The sequence below is a fragment of the Rhinoderma darwinii genome, chromosome 4 (assembly GCF_050947455.1).
Source record: "Rhinoderma darwinii isolate aRhiDar2 chromosome 4, aRhiDar2.hap1, whole genome shotgun sequence".
Taxonomy (NCBI): domain Eukaryota; kingdom Metazoa; phylum Chordata; class Amphibia; order Anura; family Rhinodermatidae; genus Rhinoderma; species Rhinoderma darwinii.
In genome coordinates this window covers 180,074,194-180,088,184 of record NC_134690.1, presented here as the reverse complement: position 1 = coordinate 180,088,184, position 13,991 = coordinate 180,074,194, and the positions used below count along the sequence as shown (strand labels likewise).

Sequence of the window (13,991 nt, the reverse complement as noted above, 5' to 3'; positions counted from 1 at the left end):
GTTACAAACATATTCAGATGGGCATTATTTAAATGAAACACCTTTAAACAGTTAGAAAGTGATCCATCCTAATTCAGGCTTAGTAATTGGTCCATCTGTTTCCATTTTGCAGGACTAATTTGCTTTTAGTCTTTATTTTATGTACTCCGTTATTTCTTTTCTAACTTATGCCATCTTAGGAACTTCTCAGGTTACAGTTGTAGTCATAGGTTAAGTGGAATTAAGATGAAGAACTAGTTTATTTCCATTAAGAATCCTAGTACCAGCTTTCAATGTGACCTTGGGCAATCATTACTTTGTCTCCATATATCATGTGCCTAAACTGCATTGAAATTCGTACAATCATAAATAAATATTGCGAACCTTCTCAGCTTATAGTTTGTTTACATTGCTGTAATGAAAATAATTTATAAGATGTTTTAACACATAAAAAGTCATTTTTCACAATACAAGGTACCTATAAATCTAGCACACGTGTTTCTATCTAAACACAAAAATGTATTTTAGTTGATAAGTTTGACTTACCAAACGTTCCTTATTGTGGTCAACAACGTGTAATAAATTAACCTGCTATTGAAACGGCAAACAGAAAAACCTTTCTGTACGATGAACAATTATTTGAAGAGAAAGGAGATCTTTTAGACCCTGTTTACACTTAGAAGTTTTGGTGCTGTTAATTTATGCCAAAAACAGAAGTGGGGCCTAAGGCCTCATGCACACGACTGTGCAGTATTTACAGTTAGTAAATACTGCATGGACGGGCCGCAGAGTGTCATCCACATTTAAAATGCGAAAAATAGGACGTGCACTATTTTTTGCAGCTCATTTTTATGGTCCGGACACACATCAGTAAAAATACAGAAAGTTGTCCGTGGCCGATAGAAATGAATGTGTCGGATCTGTAATTGCGGATAAAAACTACGGTCGTGTGCATGAGTCCTAAAAAGAGGAACATTGTATATTTTCACGGCAGATATTAGTGGACATTGGGGCTGTCCCCATACACATAAAACAGAGAGCAGGTTTAGCAAATATTGATCTAATGTGTATAAACAACTTAAGGAAATAGCTGGATGCAACTAGTTGAGTTGGCAGTATGATCAACTTTTTTTTGGTAGGGAATATCTTGTACATAGTGTTTGGCACTATCATCATGTTGATTATAGTGCCAAACACTATGTACAAAATATCCCCTACCAAAAATGTCATTAATGTGTGTGTGCCTATTATAATTTTTCTTTTCCTTTGCATAAATCAGTATCAGCACTGTAGTAATATATAAATACATGAAACTTTGTAATATTTCTAATCAGAGGAAAGTGGCATCATCCAACAGCATGTAGTCCCCCCTTTCTCTGTCTGCAGACTCTCTCTAAATATTTAGAAGCCTCCTCATTCACCAAAAAACCCATCTAGAGTAAAACAGTAAATAAATATTGTGCGGAGAAGAGACAGCTGTCTGTGTGAGACTTATGCCGTGAGAGGGGGCAGAACATCAGATAGAGAACACACCGTAAGCACCACAGCGGAGAATCTTTCAAAATGTTGCCAAATTCCCAAACAGGTGTACACAATGTAGGGGATAGTGCATGCTACATATCTATTTCAGACTGCTGTATGTGGTATGTCAAAGATGAATATGTCAGATTACATTTCTGTAATAGCTGTACTGGGCATAATGCTAAAAATATGCTCCTAAAAGTGTTTTCAACAGATTATACACAAATAGGCTACTCAACACATACATTCACCATACAATGGCTCATTCAAGTTCATTGGTAAAAACAAAAACATGGTAACAATTATTTTAAATTTAGTGTGAACTTGGGACCAATGTTTAATTTCTACTGACTCCAATACAGTCCAGGCTTATGCAGACATGCTTAGAAAGCCATTCAGCAGGAGCCACATCTCACCTGTTTCAGTGACTGTCTATGGATGTTGGCAACCTTCTGGGTGAAGATTTTAAAATGGTAAAATTGTTGCAGTTTCTTTAAAAATAATATATTATTTTTCTCTTCGGATTATTATTCCTCTAACAAACATTCAAAAGCAACAAAGGCAGACATTCCTTCACAAGTAGTCTTCAATAATCTGCATTACATTCCTGCGCAGCAAGTGTTCAGTGACAGGGTCAAAGGGATTTTGTGTTTTGGGATTAGTTGAGGGAAGTGGCAATCACTGGAAAATACTGGTCCAGAAAGGTGAGGTCAGGCAATCACTGCACAAATGTCACGTAGGATCTGCATGTTCATATGTAGACACTAAGCATGTGCTTGGCAGAATGGGATTAGATTTCTCATGAAACCAGCTTAGCTCTGGTAAAGTACATAAGATAAATGGTGTAAGAAGCATGATATGACAACCTATTGACCTCTGTCTCTTTAGAATAGTGCCACTAAGAGTACTATATTATTAAGTATAATTAGAAAATACTGGTATTCTATGCCAGTTCTAACTACCGTAATCTTCCTAAGGTTAGGTTCACTTCTGCGTCAGAGACTCCGTTCAAAGCCTCTGTCACAGATTCTGTCAGATTTTATGCAGTGCTATTTATCTAGTCAAAATGACGTACACCTCAATGGGACCTAACGTACCACATTTATAAGTCAAAATGGTCCGCCTGGCGCCAGTGGTACCGGTCATAAGTCAGAACCGCATCCTGGTTCCCAATATAAAAAAGAAACTACAATGCAAATAAGAATAGAACCTAAGGCTGTGCTATAATATAACAGTAATGCAAATTTATAAATTTGTCTAAGCTATAGAAACTAGAGTGGAGTATATTCATATGGGGCAGTAAGTGCGCAGCAAAGAACCGCCGAAATACTTTGGTTCTTTGCTGCCTAAACGATGTGATCAGCCGATGAACGAGGGTTTGCTAGTTTCCGGAAAGCCTGATGTATCGGAGTACGGACTCATAGACTTTCTATCTAGTCCGTACACGATACATTTATTTCTGGAAAAAGACAAATATTACATGAAGCATACGCTGTGCATCCGCCCTGTATGAACATGGCTTTAAAATGTAGACAATATGACTGCACACTTTATCCATAATTAAAGTGTAGCTAAACATTTGACAAACTTCTGACAGGTCATAGTGACATGTCAGAAGTTTGGATTGGTGTGGGTCCGAGCACTGAGACCCCAACCAAGCGCTAGAACAAAGTAGCTTCGTGTCTGTTCATCTTTTTCCGGAAATAAATGTATCGTGTACGGACTCAATAGAACGTCTATGAGCCCGTATTCCAATACATCGGCTTTCCGGAAAAAGCCAGACACAAAGAGCTTCAGCTGCTTCGTTCTAGCTATTGGTGGGTGTCTCAGTGCTCGGACCCCCACCAATCAAAACTTCTGACATGTCACAAGTTTAGCTACACTTTAAGGTACTGTTCACATCAAGTTGGAGATATGTTTGGTGTATACATCAGGAGCATTTACTGACGTATGTTTAGACAAATATATGCCCCAAAAAAAAAGTTTCATTGGGCAGGATACTTTTTTTAATTTTTATTAACTTTATTGAAAAGCATGACACTCTTCAAACATGCACTCGTAATGCTCGAACATGTTGTAAATAGAGCCTCTCTGTCAATGGGGTAACAGAAATCGGTATCGCCCTTAGTGTTCACACCTTAAGTTCAACTTTCGATGTACACGTTATTTGTTTGCGGTGGGTGACAGTGAAATAAAGGATCATTTTAGACATTTCAACTTTGACTTGTTTCCCATTCTTCATGACACACTTTTGTAAAGGAAGGTCAAACATATGTTAAGGGCAACACGCATCTAACAGGCCTGTTTTTGCTTTATCCTCTTGCCCTTACATTCTTTTTACAAGCATGGCTTCTGATCACTTGTCCACTTTATTTACTTTATAGACTCCTGTGGACACTGGAGCATGCAGGGCACATTATTCAAGAAGATAGATCGAAGATATGACACCAGACAAAATATAAACAGATATCTGCATCATTAATACTTATCCAATTACAATAATCTTAATATGCATTGTTCTTAACTGCAGAATGCAAATTGTTTTGGCTGATAAGTCTAATAGAAACTTATTAATAAACGTTCTATAAAATAAATTAGCTGGTTTTGCTTCAAAAGTCTTTAGAAGAAGAAAAATATAAATAATAATTAGAATCACAAATAAAAAAATATTTAATGAAATGTTCAGACCCTCAGAAACACCTAAATCACATCGAAATTCTAACCTCTGAAAAAATAAATGTTAATTCTATGGCATTCTAGCGGTTTACACGTGGGTTAAGGCTTTTCATAGTGCCGGTACCCATACAGATTGCATTGAAGCAAATTGGGTCCGTCAGGATTTGCTGGTATCCAAGTGAAATAGCTATTATGGCTACGTTAAAAACGGTAGCCATGATGCTAGTGTGAACAAAGCCCTAAATAAGATGCGAGATGATAAAAAAAAGGTGTAACCCTGACCTAAGTCAAATCTGTTGACAGGTGAAATGTTTATTGACCAAACAAAGTAGTGGTAAGATGCCAAATCTGCAGGGCGGAGGGAAAAGAAAACAGTGAAATTGACATTGATGCATTAGGTCTTCTTGAGATCTCCCTGAATAGAACATCCTGCCAAATCATGTATGAACATGAGATGCCACTTTAAGCATCAAAGCCTTGTTTGGGATGTTGTTATTTAGGCTTCTAGCTGCTACAACCCTCAAAACAAATAGGATAAGATAGAAAATGAGATCTGCCGTGATCATGTGGATAGTGACTAACAAACAGAAGCAAATATTTCCAGAAGATATACTACTGTTCTACTCTGCAAAGCTAGCAGCATGAAAAACATCTTGCAACCCTCAAACTCAACCCGCCTGTCTTTTTCGTCATTTTTTTACTCTCTAGAATGATGTACAGACTTTGAAGTTATTCCGTTTTAGAAAACATCTAAGAAAGTTGACCCTGATAGCTGGCGGGCAGCAAACATTCAAGGAAAGACAAATGTGCAGGAGAACACAAAATAACCAGCTTTCCCAGCTATCAAAAAGATGAACTAAGATATAACTTTTATTGAGTCTAATTAAAAGGATTACAACTAGGACATACAACATATAAGTTTAAAAGTAGCCAAAGTAGACCAGCAAGAAATGGTAGGTAGAGGAACGTAACCGTAGTGAGTAGAACGAGTGCGACTAAGCACTTATATAGCAGACCAGCAGCAGTCGTACGCTATGTCGCTGACAGTTTCAGTATAATTGCTAGTCTGACGATTAATTATTTAAAGCACTGAAGCCCCCCCCTAGCTAGCAATTATACTGAAACGGTCAGCGGCATAGCGTACGACTGCCGCTGGTCTGCTATATAAGTGCTTAGTCGCACTCGTTCTACTCACTACGGTTACGTTCCTCTACCTACCGTTTCTTGCTGGTCTACTTTGGCTACTTTTAAACTTATATATTGTATGTCCTAATTGTAATCCTTTTAGTTAGACTCAATAAAAGTTATATCTTAGTTCATCTCTATACATCTTTTTTTATAGCTGGGAAAGCTGGTTACTTTGTGTGCTCCGGCACATTTGTCTTTCCTTGAATGTAAAATAACCCAAAGCACATCTTTATATCACTATCACTATCATCTCCTAAATCCACTCACGTTACTTTTGTGTAAAAATTACAGATGACTTGTTGCAAGACACATGATCCAAACAAAACATTGCCATCTAACCATGCATGTGTACCAAATATTGTTAATGGTCCATAAAATATTCACATTCTTAAAAGGTAGAGACGACAAATGGCTTTCAATTAAGAAAATTGGGAATTCATGTCCAACTATATACCTCGTGTGCAGTACATGGATTATACTAGTCAGGGAAGTATGCCCTTAGTAGCAAAAAAGAGAAATGATCCAGCGATGTGTAGTATAGGTGGGGGAAACTCCGTTCCCACTTTATTGAAAAAATAATCACACGGATAATGAAACAAAGTAACGGAAAACACTAGGAGGGTAACAAGGTGGTTGAAATGGCACGAAATGAAGCCTACACCATGATTAAGAGCACAGCCAGTGCTTGAAACGCGTAGGCTTCATTTCGTGCCATTTCAACCACCTTGTTACCCTCCTAGTGTTTTCCGTTACTTTGTTTCATTATCCGTGTGATTATTTTTTCAATAAAGTGGGAACGGAGTTTCCCCCACCTATACTACACATCGCTGGATCATTTCTCTTTTTTGCTACTGTTATCTGCCGTGAGCCGTCGCGGCTGATCCGGGCGATATTGAACACAGGAGTGTGAAGCTGGTGAGCTGGAGGTTTCCTCCCATTCCCTTTTTCCCTGCTATTACCACTGCAAGTATGCCCTTACTTAAGAACTCTTCTCAGGTTCTTTCCATTGGAATATGCCATCTGTGGGTCCATACTAGTTGTTAGACAAATAGTAATAAATCCTGAACCCTCTCCCCCAACATTCTGTCATTCTAAAAGGGAGTCCAACTATATAACTCTCCTGTGTCAGTCAACTCTCAAACAATTCAAAGCTTAAAGTCAAATTTAGTTGACAAGTTGCAAGATGTGCATTAACATGCAAAAATAACGTGCGGTGAGTATAGCCAAACAGAATAATTAGATCAATCATTCTTGTGTATTTGTATAACACCAAAAATATAAATTTCAGGTCCTCAATGTTACACATGCTTAAAATTTGACAGCATGTCAGAAGCCTGGCATTCATTTGATCCTGTCAGTTAAAATATTCTGGGCGGTTTCTCAACTCGTGATAAATAACGACAACATGGACTTACTTCACACAGATCTTAATGTCTTCCACCAGTGCAACGTGTTGGTAGTAGGATGAACACGCACCAATGTCAATTTGAGAACATTAGATATAGGACTATTGAAATACATATAAAAGGTCTTCCAGAAGCGGTGCATTCAGGAAGATGTAAATGTAGGTTTCAGAGACCAACATACATTCATTTGTAAATCACTTATCAGTGCCCATTTCTTTGAAGACTGAATGGATGTACTATGTATGCACAAGTATTATATTATCTCTTCAGGTAATTGTGTTCTGATAGATCAAAGAAAAATCGGTGAAAATCTATGTTTTGCATTGTAATGTTGGCCGTTCGAATGTACGGCACTGACAGTGATGTCAGCATCAGTGCTCCAGTCTCCTAGCAGCAGCTGAAGCAGTGGTCTTTAACTGGTTTCTAGCAAAACACCCTGCAAAATTGCTCCTGAATACTTAATTAGCATAAATGGTAGAAAAGATTACTTGGCACAGATTTCCCTCATACTCCAACTTAGAAAATGGCAGTCGTTCTCCCCATGACCAGGCTCCCACCCACATTTCTTGCCCCGTGGGAGAAGGATTTGGTCATCACATTTACCCTTGAAAAGTGTGATCTATTTCTTTTTTGCCCATAAATCATCCATCTCCAGTCACTATAAAAAAAGGCAGCCTACAAGTTGCTGTCCTGCAGATACATGGCCCCCTACTGCTCCACCATATCTTACTCTCCTTTTAAACATTTCCATCCCAACTTATTAAATTTCCTACTCAATTAACAACCTTAATTGAGGTTTTCTTAGACCATGAGGCCTACTGGAAAATCTGTAAAAGGAGTATTACTTTTTGACAGAGTTGCAAAAATCTCAAGGGGGCAGGTAGCCAATGCATCTATAAATTGCTGCTGTTGCACAACTTTTTAGGCTGTGTTCTATTGATGTCTATGTAAGTCATGTTCTGAGGTGTCACTCATGGGTTGCATCATTTTTGGCAGCTTGAAAACTACATTCAAGATAGCATGAAAAGAGAGATGGTGGAGATGCAAAAGCACGCGGTACAGAACCACACTGCTATGATGATGGAGATTGGGACAAATCTACTGAATCAAACTGCAGAGCAGACCAAGAAGCTGACAGATGTTGAAGCCCAGGTAAAACAATACTACTAATACATGACATGTAATATAATGGTATTAGGGTTGCGCTGCAGCTGGAAGTATATACCAACTGTGTTTCTCCAACTTAAAACATATTTTAAGAAATACGTACAGCTTTGTAAAGGTTAATGTAAAATGAGTGTTCCTTTAACCTGCTCAGGAAGAAATATGGTCTGTGAAATGCTTCATAAATCTCTGGATCAGACTCTTCAATGCATGCCAGACAAAAACATTTCTGTTCTCCATAAATCACCCTAATCACAAGAGTTTGCCTTACCACCGGCAATGTTCAATGCCTTGACAGTATGAGAATATACACAGTTTGAACGATCTACCTGAAAATTTTAACAATAAAAGATTGACACAAGGGTTGATACTTGTAGATCATTTGAAAATCCTGAACACTTCTTCATGAATTTAAGACACTTATAGTAAAACTGGAGACTTGTCATAAACCTTAATCTAGCATTTTCCTTTAATTACGTACATTGCAAAAATTCATTCATTCGGTTTGGTCTTTATTTTTCTAAGGCCCTGTTCACATCAGCGTTGCCCTTCTATTGAGGGGTTCCGTCGGAGGTTTCCGTCGGGTTAACCCCTCAACGGAAAGGCAAACGGAAACCTTAGTCGACTGCGCTGTTGATTCCGTCAAAATAACGGAACCCGTTCACAACAGTGACAAATGGAAACCATTAGCAAAGCTTTTGTCACCATTGAGATCAATGGTGATGCAAACGGAAGCTAAGGTTTCCGTTTGCCTTTCTGTTGAGTGGTTACCCGACGGAAACCTCCGATGGAACCCCATTAACAGAAGGGCAACGCTGATATGAACAGGCCCCGACCTATACTTAAAACTAACAATACAAGAATTAGACTGGCTGCCATAGTCTAGGCAATTTTCCTACTTGCTAGTTGTTCATAAATGTACCAATTCTATACTAATGCTAAATACTTCCTTTTGTTTAAAGGAATGAGGGTTGTGTGGAGACCTATTCATACATCATGCCCACAATTGACATCTGTGGTTTTCAGATAACTGATAAAATAAGCTAGTGACACCAGTCTTTTCTAAGCAGTTAGGTCTCAATTTATTTTGCGGTGGGGATTAATATAATACATATACGCTCCTATACCATATGGCTAGAAAATTATAGACACCAATCATTTTGATCAACAGACACCAGTTTAGTAAAGTGCCTTCTGATAATATGGAGTGATCATAGTTAAAACGACATAAAAGTCTCTCTCCCAAGGACACCACAAATGTGAAATCATATCCTCAAGTAAAGTTTTACATGAAGGATATGAGTAATGAGGTCTTCCTGTCAACAGAAACAAGCCCCAGATGAAAGAAGTAAATGTAACCGTTACACAAATAGTATTGTCTGAACAGCATGTAACATGATGAGGCAAAATTTGTGAACGTACAAAGTCCTGTTTTCCTTCCGAGACACTCTCATCAATGGAATAAATAACATTCCTAGAAATTATGTAAGCAGAAGACGAATACTGTATTAAACTAATTTTAAAAAACTTAGTCATAAGTCTGTATTCTCTCAGGTATGGCATATTTTTTTTTTCTTATGGTAATCAAAGTATCACAGGATTAAAAAGAGTTTTCCAACCTTAGAGAACGGTGGAATATCACTAGGATGTGCCATCTTTGGGTTGAGAGACTCGCTGTGTAGGAACATAGCCACATTTATATGAATGGGCTGTTTTGCAATGTCAAGTTCTGGTCCTGACCCAGCAATGTGTCAGATATTACAAAACAGCCTCTGAAAAAAAACCTCTTCTGAGTGTTTAGACACCCACAGTTCAGAAAATGATGGCCTCTTAGAAACTGGTATAAATTTCATCATCAATATAATTTGGTTTCCTTCTTAAATGTTTTATTAAAATAAAATAAAAAAAAGTGTTGGGACAGGAGACTAGTGCACACTACTGGATTTCCACCCAAAATGGAAATATACTCATATATTGGTAAAGATAGATATATTTCTGCTTTGTGAATTAGTTCTTTAGCAACTGACGATTGACTGTCATTTTGTCAGGTCATGTAATCAATACAAAAGTGACAGTTTCTCGATTAGTTGCAAAAAAAAATAAAAAAATTCCAAATGAACAAACAATATGGCAGCACTTTTGGGCAAAAATGACCAATATCCAATACCTCTAAGTAAAAAAAAAACCACCACAAAATGACCAAACTTTGGCTACTACTCTAAGGCCGGATTCACACGAGCGTGTGCGTTTTGCGCACGTAAAAAACGCGGCCTTTTGTGTGCGCAAAAGACACTTAACAGCTCCGTGTGTCAATAGCATATGATGCGCAGCCGCCATCATTATGACACTCTGGATGTTTGTAAACAGAAAAGCACGTGGTGCTTTTCTGTTTACATTCATAGTTTTACTGCTGTTGCGCGAATCACGCGCATCCCACGGAAGTGCTTCCGTGTGGCATGCGTGATTTTCACACATCCATTGACTTCAATCGGTGCGTGATGCGCGAAATATGCACAAAGAACGGACATGTCGTGAGTTTTACGCAGCGGACTCGCGCTGTGTAAAAATCACAGACAGTCTGCACTGCCCCATAGACTAATATAGTTCCGTGCGAGGCGCGTGAAAATCACGCGCGTTGCACGGACGTATATCACGTTCGCCTGAATAAGCCCTAACTTCTGATCTAATTAAAATTCTCTTTAAATAAAGCAGTCCAATTTCTATGCTATGGTATTACCCCATTCTTCTGACTATAATATGCACTGGTTGATAACATGTACCGAATGTTTAGATGGAAAAAAAAGATTAAAAAGTCCACCCTCTCTTTAAAACAAACAATTACACTATTTTACTTGGCCAGAGTAAAGGTGAGTCTTATAGTTCATACAGTTCAGTAACTCTCATTTCACACAGATGATTTGGACAAGTCTATATTGCAGAGAAATAAGCATTTCGTTTTTTTTAAATTTTATTACATTTTAGAGCCATACTGTATCTGTTAATCTCAATTAATGTACACTAGTATTGGCTTCTTGAACATTTAACATCTTTTACATTCTACCTAAAAAGAAGCCACATGCGTAAAGCTCATTGTATGGCTAGCACTGCCAATACCCAATGCGATTACTCTAAGGCTACGTACACACAGGGCGGATGCACTGCGTAAAAGCACACAGCGTATCCACCCTGTGTACCGCAGAGAATTCTGGACGGAAAACGGCACCAAATTGTGGTGCCGTTTTCCGGGCCAGAATGTCTGCTGCGAAAAACTGCACAAAAAAAAAAAATATGGATACATAACGTGGTGACGCATCCCTCTGATCTCCTGACCCTCTGCAGCCCTGGGATGACAGTTTCATGGAGGCCAGCCTGGAGGAAGAAACACAGACAAAATCTGCAATTTGTTGCGGGATTTACCTCTCCATTAAATTCAATGGGGAAATCCCACAACAAATAGGCAGCGTTTACGCAAATACAATTGACCTGCTGCGGATTAAAAAACTGCACCGCATGTCAATTTATGAGCGTTTTTTCCGCTCAGCATTTACGTAGCGTGTGGATGAGATTTGTTCTCCTGTATTATGATGTGGAATTTTCCACAACTAAATCCGTTGCGGAAAATCTGCAGTATTTATGCTACGTGTGAACTGACCAGAATAATTCTTGAGGGTAATCACAACCAGAAGAATGAACAGAGCTACAAGATATCGTCAAAACATTTCTAAATCCCATCACTATTGCCAACCATCATTACAACATTACATCTACACCAAATGTACACAGGATGAATGCATATAAAGTATGGTGGTCTTCAACTGTAGCACCACAACAGCTGGGGAGCCGTCGGTGGATGACCACTGGTATAGTACATGTAATGGATACATTTTACGAATATGCTTTCAGATAATCACATGAGCCTGTGATACAGTATACATGATATCAATTTCATTCTTTTTAATAGGTATTTAATCAAACAAGCCGTCTTGAACTTCAGCTTCTGGAAAATTCATTTTCAACGAACAAACTGGAAAAGCAAATAACTGGTCAAACTAATGAAATAAACAAGCTACAAGACAAGAACAGGTGACTTTTTAAATTGGTTTTTCTCAGTCATGAGAACAATCTGAAGCAAAATCTATGTAGAAACTGATGCACCAGTGTAGGCTGAACAACTGGGGGTCAACTCACTTCCATCACACTGCAAGGGTTGCACACATCTAAATGTAGTATCAGCGATGAACTCGATCAAACAGATCATAGATCCTGAAGCGCAACTGTAACATATGACTGATTTAAGAAACCTGGGGAATATCTTGGAATATATTTTACTAGTTTTCAGAACAACATTTTACAATGTAATGTGACTAATTCGCATGTAATTAGATTATATTAGAATTTTCATATTTAAGATTTTTACTTAGTTATATTGTTTGGAAGTTTGATGTAAACTAGGGTTGTCACGATACCAGAATTTGTACTTAGATACCGATACTTTGTGTAGTATTTATTGCGATACTCGACACCTCAAAACTATATTTTGCAAAAAATGATTAAAAAAAAAAAGTTTTCATTTTCTGGTGTGAGGCACATGGTATGATGAATTTTGAACCTCCATGTGCCTCACATTAACAGTAATTAACCCCATCATGTTCCTCAGTCATAATGGACAACATTGGGTTAATGTGTGAGGTACATGATGGGGTTTAATTACTATTAATGTCAGGAACATGGAGGTTCAAAATTCATAATACCTCGTAATAAGGCGGGATTCACACGACCGGGTCGTTCCCGAGCCCGAGTATCGGCCGGTAAAATCGCCCATTTTGCCCGGCCGGTTTGCATTAAGTTTTGCATCCGTGCCGGGCCAGGCAGATCCGGACAGTGACATCAGCAGCAACTCCTGAAGGGGAATCCCCATGTGTTCGGGGATTCCACTTCAGGAGTTTCCCCTGATGTCACTGCCCAGATATGGACAGAGACATCAAGCGCTCTGTCCAGGAGCGGAATCCCCGAAAACACGGGGATTCCGCTCCTTCAAGGAGCTAAAGTGCGGCTAGCACATAGCAGAGTGGGGAGATACCTCCCCGCTCTGCTATAGTGGCGTCGCTACAGTAGTAGCAGCCGCAGCAGCAGCTGCAGCTGCTAGCGGCGCCATCGAAGGTGTCGCCGGGCCAGGGTGCTTTTCAAGCAGGGGAAGGGAGCCAGCGCAGCGCTCCCTTCCACCTGCTGTACACCCCGGCCCTGCCACAGTGTACAGCGATGCCATTCGTCAGAATGGCATCAACTCCTCCTCCTCACATGCACTCTGCGCTGTGAGGAGGAGGAGATAGAGCGCAAGCTCCGGAAAACCCGGCCATCACTCGGGACACATCCCGGTGATGGCCGTGTATTACCAGGCCCCATAGACTTCTATGGGAGCCGGGCGGCCGGGTACCCGGGCGAAGATAGAGCATGTCCTATTTTTTGACGGCCGGTTTTCCCGGCCGTCAAAAAATCGGTCGTGTGAATAGCCCCATTAGGGGTCTATTATTCCTAATGCAGCCGGGTGCCGGACGATTTATGAACGGCCGGCACCCGGCCGGGAAACCCTGCCGTGTGAATGAGGCCTAAGTTAAAGAAAGCAGTTTTTTTAATTTAATAACAGCGTAAACATCATAAATGACGCTATAATTGTGTTATTACGGTCGCGACGATACAGAATATGTATATTTTATCTATTGAGACTTATTTTAAATGTTTAGTGTAAAAAAATGTATGTATATTTTTTTTATTTAACATTATTTTATTTATTTTATTTATTTTTACACTTTAATGTACTGTAATATATCTATATCTATAGGACAGTACATTAGCCCGTGTACTGATAGTACACAGGCAGTTGTTAGGACATTCCTAAGTATGCCCTAACAGGAAAAATAGTCAGACAGTCCTCGGGTCCTTCAATGGACCCTGGGCTGCATGCCCATATATGGTACGTCTGTCGATCGCGTCATAGAGATTCCCTGTGACGCGATCGAAGTTTCAATGCATCGTGCAACCCTAATGTAAAGCATAATA

At 39.2% G+C, this 13,991-nt stretch overlaps 2 protein-coding genes across 2 annotated transcripts in view; one reads left to right on the top strand and one right to left on the bottom strand.

Annotated features, from left to right (window-relative positions):
• MCPH1 (microcephalin 1) overlaps positions 1 to 13,991 on the bottom strand; it is a 335,857-nt gene that overhangs the window by 170,912 nt on the left and 150,954 nt on the right. The window lies entirely within an intron of this gene.
• Positions 1 to 13,991, top strand: part of ANGPT2 (angiopoietin 2) — a 42,618-nt gene that overhangs the window by 5,743 nt on the left and 22,884 nt on the right. The window contains exons 2-3 of the mRNA XM_075861940.1: positions 7,767 to 7,922; positions 11,896 to 12,017. Coding sequence (XP_075718055.1) covers positions 7,767 to 7,922; positions 11,896 to 12,017 — 278 coding nt within the window. The remainder of the gene's footprint in view (positions 1 to 7,766; positions 7,923 to 11,895; positions 12,018 to 13,991) is intronic.